At 45.3% G+C, this 16,516-nt stretch overlaps 1 protein-coding gene across 1 annotated transcript in view; it reads right to left on the bottom strand.

Moving 5' to 3' along the window:
• JAK1 (Janus kinase 1) overlaps window positions 1–16,516 on the bottom strand; it is a 136,531-nt gene that overhangs the window by 23,830 nt on the left and 96,185 nt on the right. Inside the window, exons 5-10 of the mRNA XM_032296739.1 lie at window positions 16,113–16,266; window positions 12,094–12,257; window positions 9,539–9,881; window positions 7,470–7,655; window positions 3,363–3,520; window positions 896–1,019 (exon numbers count right to left, since the gene is read on the bottom strand). Of these exons, the coding sequence (XP_032152630.1) occupies window positions 896–1,019; window positions 3,363–3,520; window positions 7,470–7,655; window positions 9,539–9,881; window positions 12,094–12,257; window positions 16,113–16,266 (1,129 nt within the window). The remainder of the gene's footprint in view (window positions 1–895; window positions 1,020–3,362; window positions 3,521–7,469; window positions 7,656–9,538; window positions 9,882–12,093; window positions 12,258–16,112; window positions 16,267–16,516) is intronic.

The following is a 16,516-nucleotide window of genomic DNA, read 5'->3' as shown; positions in this document are numbered from 1 at the left end:
GGGCAGGTGGTGGTGTTCCTGCACTGCCTCACCTAGGATACTTGGCAGCACTGGTCCCTTCTGCCGTTTCCTCCTCCCACTCTTGACTGAGTCCAGCCCCAGGGGTTTGCCACTGAGCTTGTCCTTCCTGCATCTGCCCTCTGTGCCGATAGCCCCTCTGTGCCCCAGGTCTCCCAGTGCCTGTAGGGCCTGACTAGTACTGATTAAAGTGTATTAATGTAAAGTGTCGTATAAAACTTTTAAAATATTCCACTTTGTATTTTTTAAATTACATGAATAACAAAGGCATTTGTGGTCTAGTGAGGCAAGGTCAGTAGTCATTCTGGCAAGTATCTTAGCCCTCAGAATGTCTCTCACATTTTCTCCAGCTTCAGCTATGCTTCAATCACTAACAGACATTTCTATTAGTTGTCGTAACATGGGGTGGCAATTTGTCTGTTAAAGTGCCTGAAGCCACCATTTGGAAAAAACTGTGTTAGGCCACGTGGATGAAGTGGCATTTGGGCGCCGGTTCGTACCAGTGAATGCTGTAGACAGACATAGCTCTGGGTCTGAGGTGATGCTGTCACCGAATCTAAATAAACCACTCTAAATAATTACACTATGCTTTCCAAGTGTTGAGTGTGAAGTGGTTTTCTGGTCATATTCCACCTGCCATGGGTCCCATGAAGGAAGAAGGAAAGGGCCCTATGGGGAAGGATGTAGGGGTCTGGCTGCTGGGAGCCTTCTCCTTTTGAGAGCAGGTACCCTTGCCTGACCTCCCAGGGATCTCAGGGACCCAGGCTTTTTAACTCCACCCGGCCAAGGGTGGTTCTGTCTGCAGCAGCTCCTGGGCCAGGCTACACTGGACACCCCATGGCTGTGTGGCTTGGCCCAAGCCAGGGTCCTGACTGACCTCAGACTTCTCAAAGCAGGTGACGGTCATGAGGATGTTGTCAAAGTCCGTGCAGCTCCACCTCAGCACGTACATCCCCTCCTCGCTTCCTTCTTGCCGCAATTTATTGATGGCGTATTCTGTACTATAGGGAGGAGGCAAAGGGAGAAAGAGCTCATACCAAACAGCACAATGAACCCCTGAGCTATCCACTTTCCCAAGCTGCCTCAACGGCCTTAACGGCCCCATCACACTATCTGCCTGGGATCCTAAAGTCCTCTCTGATGCCATCCATGAGCAAAGTGGAAATACCGAGTGGCCTCAGGTCCAATGGGGTCTCCAAGGTTGAGAAGAGGACTCAGCCTCCTGTCCAAGGCAATGAGCCCTGCTTGTCCCCAAAGTACCCACGGACATCGTCTCCAGCTCGAGACAGAAGAACCTCCCTGAAGGCTGGTGATGAGGAGCTGCTATACCTCCCCTCCACCCCCAGCCAGCCCAGAGGGTGCACAAGCCTCATGGGCATGGGAACTGGAGGCTGTGTTGTTTATTGTTGTATACCCATGGGTTCACACTGAGTGAATACATCAGTGAGGCTTGGACAGATGTTAGTAGGAACAGGCCTGCCTTGCACTTCTCTGTATCCCCAGGACCAGTGAATCCTGGCATGTAGAGGGCAGTGAACACTGGCTGAATACATCCCTGGATGAGGTTACTAGCACCTGGTGAGTGCTGCTTGTTAAGTGGTGGTGAGAGAGGGCTGCCATGGTTCATGTGTTTCAGAGAGACAGAGACATTATGTACTTTCCAACTGCGCCATGCCTTTGCACGTGCTGGCTTCTCATCTGGATGCCCTTTCCCCACTTTAAGGCCTGGCAAGCCATCACTGATTCTTCAAAGTTTCATCAGATTTGAATGCCACCTACTTTGAGCAGGCTCCTTAGGCAATGAATGTCAGCATCCCACCAAACATGAAATATCCATTCATTCAACAAATACTCACTGACGGCCTACAATGTGCCAGGCCCTGCGTGTGCTAAGAAAGCAGTGAGGAATGCAGCCCCGGCCTTTGGGAAGCTCATATTCTGGGAGGTGAGGGCAGTCATACCAGGAACAAATATTATGTTATGCAAATACATACAGTATCTCAGGAAGTAACGACTGCCACTGAAGAAAAATAAGGCGTATTTTGCAGCAGCCAAAACGTACGGGATACAGAAGGGAAAGAGGTATGATTTTTACATAAGGTGACGGTCAAGGAAGACTTCACGGATAAGGTGGTATCTGACCAGCACCTGAAGGAAGTAGAGGCTGTGCAGATTCTGGAGGAAGGGCATTCTGGGCCAAGGGAAGAGCAAGTGCCAGGGCCCTGAAGCACAACCATGGCTGGGACACTGGCAGGAGACGCTTTTCAAATGCTCAATCCCTTGCTCTGCCATTCTTTATGTGTCTGTTTCCCTACAATTCTGTAAGCCTCTGAAGGCCAGGGCCATGTGCCTACTAAGCTACCTGCCCACAAGGTAGCCAGAAGAGGGAAAAAGGTGAGAAGCATGTCATGTGGAAGGTGGCAGAAGAGAGGCTTCCCCAGATATTCTGTGGAAAGAGAGGCTCAGAAGAGACACAGCAGCTGTTTTCCTTTGCCTGAAAGGCTGTAATATGTAAGAGAAAGTCAACAGAATCCCTGTTGTCTCAAAAGGCAGAATTCAAGTGAATAGGCTGAAGTTACAGAGAAGCCAACTACCATAGCTCCATATCAGAAAGGTATGCACATCTCTCACTGTTGGAGCTCGAATCCATGGACTGCCTCATAAAGTGCCCATCACCAGAGGTACTTGAGCACAGGCTGCCATTTCTGAGATGCAGGTGGAAAAAGACACCCCACGCAGCCACTTCTGGCCTTAAGGCTGTATCGTCCTCACGGTCCCCATTGTTCCCCTGGCAACTTAGGACAAATTGACTGATGATTCTATTTACTACACTGACTGATGCTGAGATCTTCATCCGATCTTTCTTTCTTTTTCTTCTTTTATAGTTTTTAGAGATGGGACCTTGCTATGTTGCCCAGGCTAGACTTGAACTCCCCGGCTCAAGTGATCCTCTCACCTCAGCCTCTCAAGGAGCTGAAACTACAGGCACATGGCAGCACGTTCAGCTGTGTTCAGTGTTTCTTGAATTGCCCACATTATTTGACACAGCAAGAAATCAGAAAGTGTAGTAATTCTTGATCAGCTAATGGGGAGAGGTGAGGGGGTTAAACTATGAGGAGAGATCCAAGTACAGAAGTATCGTTGAGGGGCTATTGCAAGGAGCATGACAGGAGATGACAGGAAGGCCTGACTGGAGCTTGGACAGCAGGGAGGAAAGGAGGACAGCCAACAGGCTCCAGGCAGCATGGTCAACTGGCCCAAACTAACCAACGGATGACATGCCCCATAACTAAAATGTGGGCTCTCTGCACACCACAGGCAACTAAAAAGGTTCTAGGACCAACCAGATTGGACCGTGACAGCCATTCTGTATGTTGTGGACGATCAACGGGGGAGCCACATCAGTGCAGAGGTAATGATGGGCATCTGCTGTGAGCCGGAAGTAGCCGTCTACCAGGGACACAAAGGACAAGGCCTCCTCATGGGAAGAGAGCTTCAGTTCCTGTTGAGAGGAAAGAAATCCCCATGGTTACAGCATGTCTCTATCGGCTTAAGCAGCTGACTCTATAGGGAGATACACAGTGAGAAGATTTTTAAACACAATAGGAACCCCAAAGGGAAAACCTTTTCATTGATATTAAATATACCCCTTGCATTTATTTTATTTTATTTTTTTGAGATGGACTTTTACCCTGTCACCCAGGCTGGAGTGCAGTGGAGCGATCTTGGCTCATTGCAACCTCCACCTCCTGGGTCCAAGTGATTTTTCTGCCTCAGCCACACACATACACACCTGCATGCACACGCACACACAGCTACCTCCTGAGTAGCTGGGATTACAGGCACCCCCCATCACACCTGGCTGTTTTTGTATTTTCAGTAGATATGGGGTTTCACCATGCTGGCGAGGCTGGTCTTAAACTCCTGACCTCAAGTGATCCACCCACCTCAGCCTCCCAAAGTGCTGGGATTACAAGTGTGAGCCACCATGCCTGATCCCCCTTGCATTTACATAGGACTTTTACTGTTCAACACATTTTCCCATCTATTATCTCAAGCTATCAGATGAGAGTGTGTGTGTGTGTGTTTTGGGGGTGAGGCATGATGGGTGAGGTTGTGGCAGGCAGGGAGACCTGCAGAGAAGCTGTCCCTTGGGTCGAGACGGGAGAAGAAGCCTGAATCAAGGTGGCAGACGCATAACAGTGGAGGTAGGAAGGGGCAAAGCGTGCACCCTGATCTTGGCACTAAACAATGAGTGGCTGAGTCAGCATTATTCCTGCTTGGGACAAGAGGAACAGAGGCACCATGCTTCATCTCTTAGCAGACTTGCTCTAGAAGGTGAAATGCCTGGATTTTAATCTAGGAATGAATGATCTCAGGCCCAGTGAGGAGGATGCTAGATTAAGCCCCGGGAGCTCTGAGAGTTGGAGGAAGCAGAGCATCTTACTCAGGGTGGGAAGAGGCAAAGGCACATGTGGAGAAGAGGAGGAAGGGGATTTCCATCACGGAAGGTGTTCCGAAAAACACCTGTGGTATAGATATGGGGATTTCTGTCTTGATCATTGATCCCTGAAGAGACTGCCCATTTGAGAGGAGCTATGAGGTCAATCAAGAACATTTCCTTGCAAGGGAAGGTATGCAAAAGCCATGATTTGGAGCTTTGACTCACAAAAAATATTAAAAAGCATCCGAGGCTTCAGAAAAGGATGTAGCCCTGTAGAAAGGAGAGGCAGGTGGCAGACACAAGAGGATAGTGAAGGGAAAAGGGAGCAGGACAAGATGAGCCTCGGCAGGAGGGAGGTCAGGGGCCTGATGCAGCCGTGATGTCAAGGAAGCATGGCCTGGGGCTATGAGCAAGGACCTGGAGAGGGCAGGCCCACCACGGGAATGGCACCTCAGGAAAGAAACCACACTGAGCACACTGCCTTGTGGGTGTGACCAGGCACCCACCAGTGGATATCCCTAAAGGGCAAATTCAAGACGCTCTAGAAGTAGGAGCAGACTGGCTTGGGCAGCCCCTCAGCCAGCCACATGATAATCAAGACCACGCCTGCACTTATGTTTCCTGAGAGCAGAAGACTAAATAGAAATGGGGGATGCCAAGGAGATGCAAAGAGAAGTGATACATCAAGGTCTGACTTGGCAACATGCTGGTATCAGGGTTTCTTCAAGGTACTGCCTGATTAAAGGGCTTGGAAATCCCATGGCTGGGAAGGCACAAGGAGGGCATGAGATACTAAACAGGCAGCATGGAGCAGTGGCCAACCCTCAGGCTCTGGAGCCAGATGCTCTGGGTTCAAATTGCAGCATCTCCACCTGCTATTAGGGCTATGCATATGGAATCACCATTTTTGTAGGTCAAAATGGTCAAATACTAGCAATTTCAAATGTTTTAACTGAACAGCTGTGTGACCTTGGGCAGGTTACTTAACCTCTTTATGTCTCAGTTTCCCCCTAACATACTCACCCATAGAGTTGATATGAAAATCAAAAGAGGTGATATTTGTGAAGTGCTCAGAATGGGAAGTGTCTGACACATAGTAAGGGCCAGCATGGTAAAGAAAAACAAACTAATGGAGATTTCAAGTATTTCTTTCTTCCTGCCTTCGTCCTCCTCCCTCCACAGAACTGTAGCTTGGCATAGAGCTGCTGACCCATCTGGCCAGGGGAAGCTCTGACTTAGATGATGGGTGCACCAACTTGTGTTGGTGCTGGACTTAACTGTGTTAGCCAGGACAGGAAAGTACAGGATGGGGCAGGCTCATAAAATGTGCACCAGGCATGTACCATGTTCAAGAGCCAGATCACGGACATGTCCACCTCTCCCTCACTCCCTTCAGGGTCTCTGGGGGATGATAATGTCTTAGAAGCCAAAGCAACATAGGCAAAAAGCACAGGCAGGAGCCAGACAGAGTTGGGCAAGTGCCTACCACTTTCTCGTGAGTGACCCTGTGCAAGATGCCAGTACTCTTGATTAGTCTCAAGATTCCTCATTTGAAGTAGAGCTGATATTCCTTCCTGTAAGGTTCTTATAAGGACTAAGACAGACAAGATATAGGCACAGCAAATAAGATGGGGCCTAATGTCCAGGATGTGCTCCATAAACAGCACTTCTTCTTTTCTCCCCCCATTTTGCATCTTTCCACTAACATCTATCTGAGCTCTTCTACATCTCCCTTCATAACGCATGTTTTTTGTTTAAAAAAAAAAAGAGAGAGAGAGAATAAGAAAATTAAGACCACTCATAATGCCACCATAAATAAATAGCTGTTAATATTTGATTATTTTTCTAAGAGCTATGTACACACATGCAAACCTATTGATTTCTTGAACAAAACTGGTATCATTCTATAGGTAAAGTTCTGTATCTGGCTTTTTGCCCTAACCTTTTTCCCAGGTCATTTAAAAATTCAGCAATCTGATTGTGTAATATTCTGCTACTCAGGCAAATTGTGATTTATTTTCCTATTCTCCTTTTATTGTATGTTTATTTTCAGTATTTTGACACTTTAAATACTACTGGAATGAACATTCTTATTCATAAACCACTACCTGCCTCTCACATTGTTTCTGGAAGATAGATTCATTCTCTAGATTCCCGAACTGAGGGATACATAAATATTTTCAAGCTTTTAACAGGTTGCCAAACTGTTTTCCAGAAGGTTATGCCAGAAAGACAAGTCATTCTGAATATGAGAGTGACTGTCTGCCCTAAACTGTATCACCAGGCTTCTCCTCAGCACTGAGTGTTATTGGGGTGATGCAGTATTTGCCACATTTTGGCAGAACGTGGCCTTTCCTGGTGATGGCTCCACTCCCCCCAAGAGCACTCGCTGTCTCACCAGCCACTCTCTCTGTGTGTTGTTGGCTGTGACTTCCCTTGACACAAACAGGTTTATTTTGGCAGAGTTGCCACTTCCTGCTTGTCTAGATTATGTCCTCAAGTGATACCAGAAAAAAGGAAGTGAGATTGAACACCCCTTCCGCTGCCCGAGAGTCAGTGTGGGGTGTGCCTGACACCATATCGAGGACTGCCACTGTGGCCAAGGCTTGCCTGAGGCCAAAGCAGGACTTCCTGCTTTGCACTTCAGCTCAGCAGAGAGGCCGTGCCAGAGCCCTTGAGATAAAACACTGACACATTCGCTGTTTTTTTCCATCAAATCTACTAGCTTTGTGAATTAAATATTGATGCTGAGGTATCTTTGGGAGGGCAGCAAATCCTAAGGCAGATTCACATTTCTGAGACCAAAGAAAGGCACTGGAATGTATTGGTGTAATTTTAAAACACTGATAATGCCTTCCTTGGAAATAGGAAATTTTTGGCTTGATTGAGAAAATCCTATTTTCTCTTTGGGACAGGAAATCTGAAAATCATGTGCTGCAGAACGGAACTCAGCAATTCTCCCTCTCTTCACCAAATCCAGACTGAAGAACTTCTGGAAGGAACTTACCATTTTCTTGTTGTCCTGCTTGTTGATGCTGACCAGAGACTCCTTTATCACAATGTGAGTGATTTCAGGGAAGTAAGAAAAACTGCTCCACTCTTCCCGGACCTTGTTTTTCTCCTCATCCTTCTTGTGTTTACTTTCCAGTTTCTTCCGCTTCAGTTTATTTTTTTCCTTTTCAACAGAAACAACCTGATAAGATGCATAAAAGGGACAGGATTAAGTTGGCTTCTTCATTTTCTATTGGTAAAAGGTCAATGCTGCTGGCAAACCTATGCAGGGCCTAGGCCCAAGGAGGAGAAAGCCAGTTCATCTAGACTTGCAGAAGGATTAGGGGAGCTGGCACCTGCAGACTTAGGACCAAAGAACTGGGTTGCATCAGAGAATCCTGGACTTTCACATCTGGAAGAGGCCTTAATGAGCACACTGTCTAAACTCTATGTAATACACAATGTGCAAGCAAACTCAGAAAGGGAAATCACTGCTCACTAGACATACATCTACATCCAGGTCTCCTCCCTTCCAGACCACTAGACGTGCTTTGACAGACAGATAACATACTCTTCCCAGTTACAACTGGGCTGAACATGAGCTTTCTCCTTCTATCACCAATCGTCTTGACTTTATAACAGTACTCAAGGCGGGATTTTCAAGAGAAGACATGAATCTCATGCTTGAAACAATCTACACACTGAATAATACATATCTGCACAAGTGTAAATATTTTGCGTAGCATAAGCCCTGGCGACCAGAGATCTAGGTTAAGTTCCTGTCTCTGTCAATTACTTAACTAGTTACATCATCTCTTTGAGACTCATTTTCCCAATTCATAGAGAGCTTACATCTTCATCGGGTTCTCTGAGATTAGATAAGTGTCAACTAACATAGTATAATACCTACTACATAGAAAGCCCTCAGTAAGTATCAGGCATTGTTGCTTTAGCATGAGAATAAAACAGGAGGAGAAAATGAGTCTCACGTTTTACTTATTTATTTAACTTTTTGAGACAGTGTCTTGCTGTCACCCAAGCTGGAGTGCAGTGGCATGGTCATGGCTCACTGCAGCCTTGACCTGCCAGGCTCAGGTGATCCTCCCACCTCAGCCTCCCAAGTAGCTAGGAACAAAGGCGTGTGCCACCAAGCCCTGCTAATTTTTTCTGTTTTTTGTAAAGATAGGGTTTTGCCATGTTGCCCAGGTTGGGCTCGAACTCTTGGGCTCAAGTGATCTGCCTGCCTCAGCCTCCCAAAATGCTGGGATTACAGGTGTGAGCCACTGTATTCACCCACATGTACTTCAATATTATTAATTACACTAATAATCATTATGACAGCTATAATAATCTATTCAACATTTATTATATTGCCAGGCTTTACGCTAAATGCCATTTAGTTTCTTCACAACCCTGAGTTAGACAGGAAGTACCTCCATTTACTGGAAGAATAATTTGCTGCTGATAAAGGTGAGATAACCCTCCTCAGGCCATTTAAGTCATGAAGCTAGGATTTGGACCAGGTCTATGTGGGTCTAAAACCCATGCTCCCAAGGCATTCTGCTCTATTTCCGCAACCAAAAAATATCTCAGAAAGAAGCTTCCAAAAAGCAAAATCAATTAGCCAATTTCATGGAGCCAGGGGCCTAAGTTCAATTCTTGGCACAAATGCTTATTAGTTATCACCTTGGGACAGTTTCTTAACTTCTCTCTGCCTGTTTGTATCCATCTGTAAAATGGAGACAACGGCAATACTTCCCTCAAACGTTTTTTATTTTTAGAAATAAATGAGTTAATACCTGTAAAATGCTTAGAAAAGTGCTTAGCACATGGTAAACACTCAGGAACTGTCTACTGTTATATTATACTACTACATATTATATATGTTGTTATATTTCTCTACATAGCTCAATACTTATTTAGACTTTATGCTACAGGGATGAAATGAAAGATGAATGATACATGGTCTCTAGCCTAAATTCAGCCTATTGGAGTGACGGACATGCAAACAGATGACACCAGCAGGATAAGCACATACGCCATGTGACACGGGATGTGCTTGAATGACTGCCAACAGCCACTTACATTTGGTTTCTGTCTCCACTGGATTCCAAGATTCCCAGTCACCATCACTTCGTAGTACTGAACATTTCCACTGTCATTTGAATAAAACCAATTCATCTCATTTTCTGATGAAATCCGTAACATGGAGGTCTCAAATATTTCAGCACCGTAATGTTTTGTCAAAGTTTCCAAGGTAGCCAGGTATTTCACCTTCAGGTCATGCGTGGACACGCTGCTGTCACAAATGGTCTTGTTGTTAAATTCCTTGAGGAAATCCTTGAAAACATTATTAATCCGCATCCTCGTGAGAAGGTTCCTCTGTCTGATGGACTTGTTCAATGTTTCCGGAATATATCGCTTGTAGCTAAAACAGATTAGGAAAATACATCTCTTTTCCATGCACAGGTTAGGAGAAAACAGTTAAGAAACAAATCTAAGTCCACGAATCCACATGTTGCCAAATGGAAAAGGGAGATCTATTCTCAGAGGACATTAGATGGAGTAGACACTGAGATAATTATCATGAGGTGGAGGTGAACAGAAACTAGAAGAGAAAAAAAAAGCACATGCTCCACAGATTTCAGTAAAATGGGAATTGCTACAGGTACTGCCAAATTTTCTGGGTCATCAAGGCAGGCCATCTATATTTCTGCTTGCTAGCTTCACCATTTTTGTGCACATTAGTACTCACATCTACACACTGTTATTAGGATTGAACATCGGTTAGAAAATGATCTGTAAGGCCAGGTGTGGTGTCTCATGCCTGTAATCCCAGCACTATGGGAGGCCAAGGCGGGTGGATCACCTGAGGTAAGCAGTTCGAGACCAGCCTGACCAACAAGGAGAAACCCCATCTCTACTAAAAACACAAAATTAGCTGGGCGTGGTGGCGCACGCCTGTAGTCCCAGCTACTTGGGAGGCTGAGGCGGTAGAATTGCTTGAACCCAAGAGGTGGAGGTTGCAGTGAGCCGAGGTCGTGCCACTGCACTCCAGCCTGGCGCCTGGTGACGGAGTGAGACTCTGTCTCCAAAAAAAAAAAAAAAAAGAGAATCAGATATATTATTTAAAAGATCAAAAGTAAGCTGAAAGATTAGCTACCTATCCAGGTGCTAGTGGGCAAGTATCTACAACCAACAGAATCTCAACAAGCTGATATACTGCTAGAACAGGAGTCAATGTTAAGAAGAACCTGAGTACCCATGAAACAAAGAAGTCCACTGGGGGCCAAGCAAATGTGGAGACTGATGTGCTTTTTACTCCCAGGACTGAGACAGCACCTGGTCTGGGGTCATCCCTACTGCATGGAGTGGCTTCAAAACAGTGAAAAATTGTAAAGTTTGGGAATTATTTTCAACAAATGTTCTAATTTTTATTTTAGATTAATGTAATATAATAAAGAGAATTAGAAAAGAACTGTCATTTTTCAATTCTGCTTATGAAAAAATAAAGAGGGGGTACCCAGAGTGAAGGCCACAGAAAAAAAGAGAAAGCAGCAGTTCAGCATGTATTCACTTAATCCCTACATCACTGAGGAGCGAGCTGTGATCTGCTCTAGACTCTGGTCAAGCACAAGGAGAAACAAGCAGCAACCTTATGAGAAGATGTACACCGCCTATCCCAAATAATACAGCTAGGAAATCCCCTCTTCAAAATGAGACCGTCTTTATCTATGACAATCCTAATAGCCCATTGGTAGGAAAAAAAACTATTAGATGTCATAGATGGACAGAAATTAAATATTCCTTCACTAAGACTTCATCTCAAATGATATTTTAAAGTAAATGCAGTTTTCTTAAGATATTTAATAGTAGTTGATCAATTCTCACATTAGAATTAACAGGTTTTTTTTTTTTTTTTGGGACGGAGTTTCGCTCTTGTTACCCAGGCTGGAGTGCAATGGCACGATCTCGGCTCACCGCACCCTCCGCCTCCTGGGTTCAGGCAATTCTCCTGCCTCAGCTTCCTGAGTAGCTGGGATTACAGGAACGCGCCACCATGCCCAGCTAATGTTTTGTATTTTTAGTAGAGACGGGGTTTCACCGTGTGGACCAGGATGGTCTCGATCTCTTGACCTCGTGATCCACCGGCCTTGGCCTCCCAAAGTGCTGGGATTACAGGCTTGAGCCACCGCGCCCGGCCTAGAATTAACAGTTCTATAGTGAACTACTACAACACCTTGAGAGTTCAGGCTGGGGATGGTAGTAGCTGCTCGTAGAACTGTATTGAGAAGGATTTTAAGATGGATCCAAAACAAAAGGAAAAAAATGCAGTGATAGATGGCAGCGTCCACTATGGGCAAGGAGGGGATGGAGAAGGCCTGGGGGTCACTAACTTTATTGGCATCCTCAGTCCAGAAATTTCACCCAAGCACAAATTTCTGAAATTAGCAGCCAACATCCCAAATCAGGACACAATTATAATTATGGTACACATAGTAAACATTCTAAATAAGATCTGGGTTTCAAAGAAAGCAAGGGTCAGCCAAATCCTGGCAGTCGTTGAGCTGAAATGTTTACGAGCATATAAAAACACCACCATCCTGACAATCAATTCTTCAGCCAGCAGGAAGCTTTACCTGATGTCCTTGGGCAGTTCTGGCAACTGCATCTTCTTCATCATGGCATAGTGCGAGATGGCCAGGACAGCCATCCCCAGACACTCGTTCTCAATATCATGCCCATCCTGCTCAGTCTTGGGGTCTCGAATGGGAGCCAGGCATTTCACCAAATCATACTGTCCCTAGGAGCAAAAGGGAGAAAACATGAGAGCCCACCCGTTTTTGATCTTGAGAGGAAGGCTCCCCATCCAGGGAGGTGCTGCCTAGAAAAGCAGCACAGCAATGAGACAAATCAGATTGAGTTTCTCTAGCAACAAAGCTCTTTTTCAACAAAGCTGAGTATGAAGGGGCTCAGGAGATGTTCTCCCACGTTCCTTCATTTAACAAACACTGAGCACTATGCTAGGTGCTGGTGAACAGTACAGACATATGAAGTCCCTTCGTCATAAAAGTGATGCTGACAAACACCGTGTACTAGACCTGGACTGTGTCAGAGCAAGGGAAGGTGACACTGGGCTGAGCTCTGGTCATACATTAATTCCACAAATGTGCTGAGATGGCCTTGTCTAGGAGCTGGGTTTACAGAGTTGACCGGGCTCTCCCTTCATCTGATGTAGCTCTAGAGAAAAGGGAACATTCCACAGTGCATCATCACCACAGGTACATTTTCCCATATCTGCCGTTCAAGTTTCCCATAGTGAAATGTATCACCAAAACATTCTCCCTCACTGATGAAGTGCACAGTATTCTAAGAACCAACAGGAACTTTAAACAAAAAATAAAACAAGGGTAACCAGCAGTGCCCAGCCCAGCCTTGTATAGAGTAAAAATGATAATGCCAGTGCCGGCTCCCACTGACTAAACCCAGCCTCAGAGCTGCCAGACAGTGCATGGTCCCCTTCTTTAGTCCTCATAACACCTCACAAGGTGGATGTTAACATCATCATCTCCAACAGATGAGGAATCTAAGGCACAAAACGGTAAACAGCCCCCACTCAGTCACTCCTTCATTTGGTAATTACTGATAACTACTTATGGGCTAGATGTTATTCTAGGACCTAGGGATACAGCAATAAACTAAGCCATGTTCCTGATCTCATGGAGATTCTACTCTAAGGAGGAAAAAAAAAGAATAAATGAATAGGAATATCTAATGTCAGGGAGTTACAAAACCCCAAGTTGAGTAGAAGAACCGAGTACCCTGGGGGCCCAGGGCTTAGCAAGTGGTAGGCTGAGATGGAATCTAGACCTGGCCAGGCCCACTGCTCAATGCTGTGCTACCGCCACACTTGGTCTTCATCAACTAACTTAAAGTACATAGAACTCTAAGGTGTGAACTCTAGCCTTTCTCCAGCTTGGAGCAGGGCAGGCACAAAGCCTGGGAAAAGTGTTCCTGCATATGTGAGAGGTTCTCTTTCCCTGAAGAACTTCAGATTAATGGTTTTTGGTTGGAGGGTTCCCACTGCTCCAGTTTCTCTTCACCATGGGATTTCTTATTTCTCTCAGGTGAGGAAAGGTCACTGATCAGTTCCACAAACTTCTGAGGAACAATGATCTATGCCAATAATGTGTGAAGAGCAAAACAAAACCTGAAACTGTCTTGTTGGACTGTGGTTTTTTTTGTAAACATTCACTGTATAGCCACCTCAAGTCAATTAATCCTGAGCCTCCAAAAGGTCAGATCTAATGCCATGCTTATTCCTGAAGTATGGCACACTCTTCCTTTACACCTCTGCTCCCAAGAAAGGTAAAGAATAAATCTCAGCTATGGATACACAAAACTGGGAAACTGAATCCAAAAAGAACAATCTGAAAATGACCAGTTCATTTTTTCTCTTTCCACACAGTATCAGCTTGAGGCTGTGCCCTGTCTCCTTTCTCTACTGTCTCTATGGCATAGATGGAATGGAGATAATGCGCAATCAGTAACCAAAGCCCTTCAACGGGATATAACTCTGACACACAGATACACTGTTATGTGTGTGTGATCTCACATGTAATAGTATATTCTAAGGAAATAATAAACAACATGTACAGGACACCTATGTATGCAGCTGTTCACAACAGACTATAAAGTAACAGCATAATAGGGAAAATGAGAAAAACAGAAAATGTCCAGGAACAGGTGGCTACGTTAAATAAATGACAGCTTTTCCTCTGGACTCTGGCCTCATTACTCAATTTCCTATTTGAAATCTCTACTTGTAAGTTTCACAGGCACCTCTGATAAAGGACTCCTGATTTCTGCCCCTTCCCCAGCCTCTTCCTCCAAGACTTTCCCTGTGTGGGGAATGATTCCATTAACAAACCAACGTCACCCAGAACAGAAACCTAGTAATCATCTTTGATTCCTCAAATTCTCTCAGCTTCCACATCCAACTCAACAGCAAATCCTATCAAGTCTATCTTCAAGATGAACAGGAAATCTAATCATTTTTCTCCACTGCCTCTATCGCTACACTAGGCCAAACCAGCATTTTCTCTCCCAGGACCACTGCTGCAGACTCTCAGCTTGCATGTGTGGAGTGTACTCTTGGACCCCACAATCTACTTTCCACGTATTACAAGAATCATCATTGACTTGAAACATACGTAAAATGAAGCCTTCCAAATGGCTTCCCACCACACTCGGGGTAAAAGGATAACCCCTTGCCAGCTTCTACAAGGCTCTGCAATCTGCCCCACCTGCCTCTCCAGACTCATTCCCCACCACCCTCCTCTGGTCTGCAACCACATGGCCTCCCCTTTCAGCTCTCCTGGCCCTCAGGGCCTTCCCCCATTCTGTTCCCTCCACATCAGCTCTTTTCAACTGAGGCTAAGGGGAGAGTCGGCAATGTTGAAGACATTTTTGGTCACTGCTAGGGAGAGAGTGTTACTGGCACCTACCGGGTGGAGGGTGGGGGTGCTGCTAAATACCCTACAATGCACAGGGCAGGCCATCGCAGCAAAGAATCATCACGCAGCCCAAAAGGTCAGTAGTGCTGCTGCTGAGACACTCTACATGAAAGAAAATACTCCCCCAACCCCTCTCTCAGAATTGCAGACTCCTTTTAATTCTTCAGGATTCATTGTAAGTGTTACCTCTTTAGAGAGACCTTCTCTGATCACGTGATTTAAATTAGGTCTTCCCATTCAAACCCCCCACTCCACATTCTGTATCACAAGCTTCTCCCTTCACAGCACTTTCCATAATTCTTCTGCATTATCTACGTATCATTTGATTTGCTTGTTTCCTAACTTGATATGCATCTGATGCATGCAGAGGCCATGTCTGTCTCACTCCAGCAACCCAGCACCTTAGCACATACAAGTTCTGAGGCAAATAGTACACAGGCATCCAGTAAATATTTGTTGAATAAATGAATTGTTGCAAAGTCATTAAAACAATAAAGATCAATATTTTAATTGACATTTGAAGGACAAGCAATAAAAAAATCAGATGAATAAAAAAGCAGTTTATAAAACAAAATGAACCATAAAATAGTTTCAAAATCTACATAGTATCTAAATTTGCATGTTGAAATCAGGAAGCACACCATCAAAAATCTTAGTAATCTCAGAGTAAATGTAATTTCAGGTGATTCTAACTTCTCTTTTGGTTTTTTCCTAGTGTCTTATGTTTCTACCCTACCACCAGTGACTCAGTGGCCATCTCCTTCCTCCCTAAATGTTACTACAGCTGCAGAGAAGTGCCTTCTTCAGCCCTGTGGAATTATACCTTTCAATTACAGCTTCCCTCTGACCTCTGCACACAAGGCAATACAGATGGAAAATAAAATGGCAGGAGGTGGGAAAAAAGGAATAGGAAAGAAGGGAAGCCTGGAAGGCCCACAAGATGGATAACCAGCCTCTTGGAATGCTGAAATGCAGCCTTTTGTCTCCTCACTTGGGGCAAGTCCAGGTGTGGCAAGAGCTTCCCCAGAACAGACCATAAAGCTCCCTAGCACCACCAAGTTCACCTGTACCAGGATATCTGAGCTCTGCATTGCCTCTCCCACCCCATAAACTCCAGCTTCTCCGGGGCCCAAACTTCCTACCTGAGCAAACAGATACTCCAGTGAACTGGCATCAAGGAGAGGGGTTGCATCTGGAACCTTTTTTTTCTCGTAGCCATTTTTCTGCTTCTTTGGAGAATGACGCCACACTGACTGCTCATTGTCGTTGGTTCCATGCCAATTGGTGAAATAGAACCTGGAAGGCAGGAAAATGAATGTCAATTGCGGCAAAGGGGACCTAGATGTGGTCAGGGCATCCTGGTTCATCAGCAGTGGTCAGTGCCGGAGGTTGAAGTGCCCTGAGAAGCAGGCAGACAACCCTTCCCCTTGCAGCCTCTCACCATCTATCAGGTCCTTTTCTTTACTTCTTACTACCACTGTGTGAGAAATCACCTCCCCTATGACTTAGGGAGCTACAGTGACTTCCCTAAAGATCACAAAGACAG

Source organism: Sapajus apella, unplaced genomic scaffold, assembly GCF_009761245.1.
Source record: "Sapajus apella isolate SASKATOON/1434 unplaced genomic scaffold, GSC_monkey_1.0 scaffold36, whole genome shotgun sequence".
Lineage (NCBI taxonomy): Eukaryota > Metazoa > Chordata > Mammalia > Primates > Cebidae > Sapajus > Sapajus apella.
The sequence above is the reverse complement of the archived record's forward strand: the minus strand, read 5'-3'. Positions and strand labels throughout refer to the sequence as shown.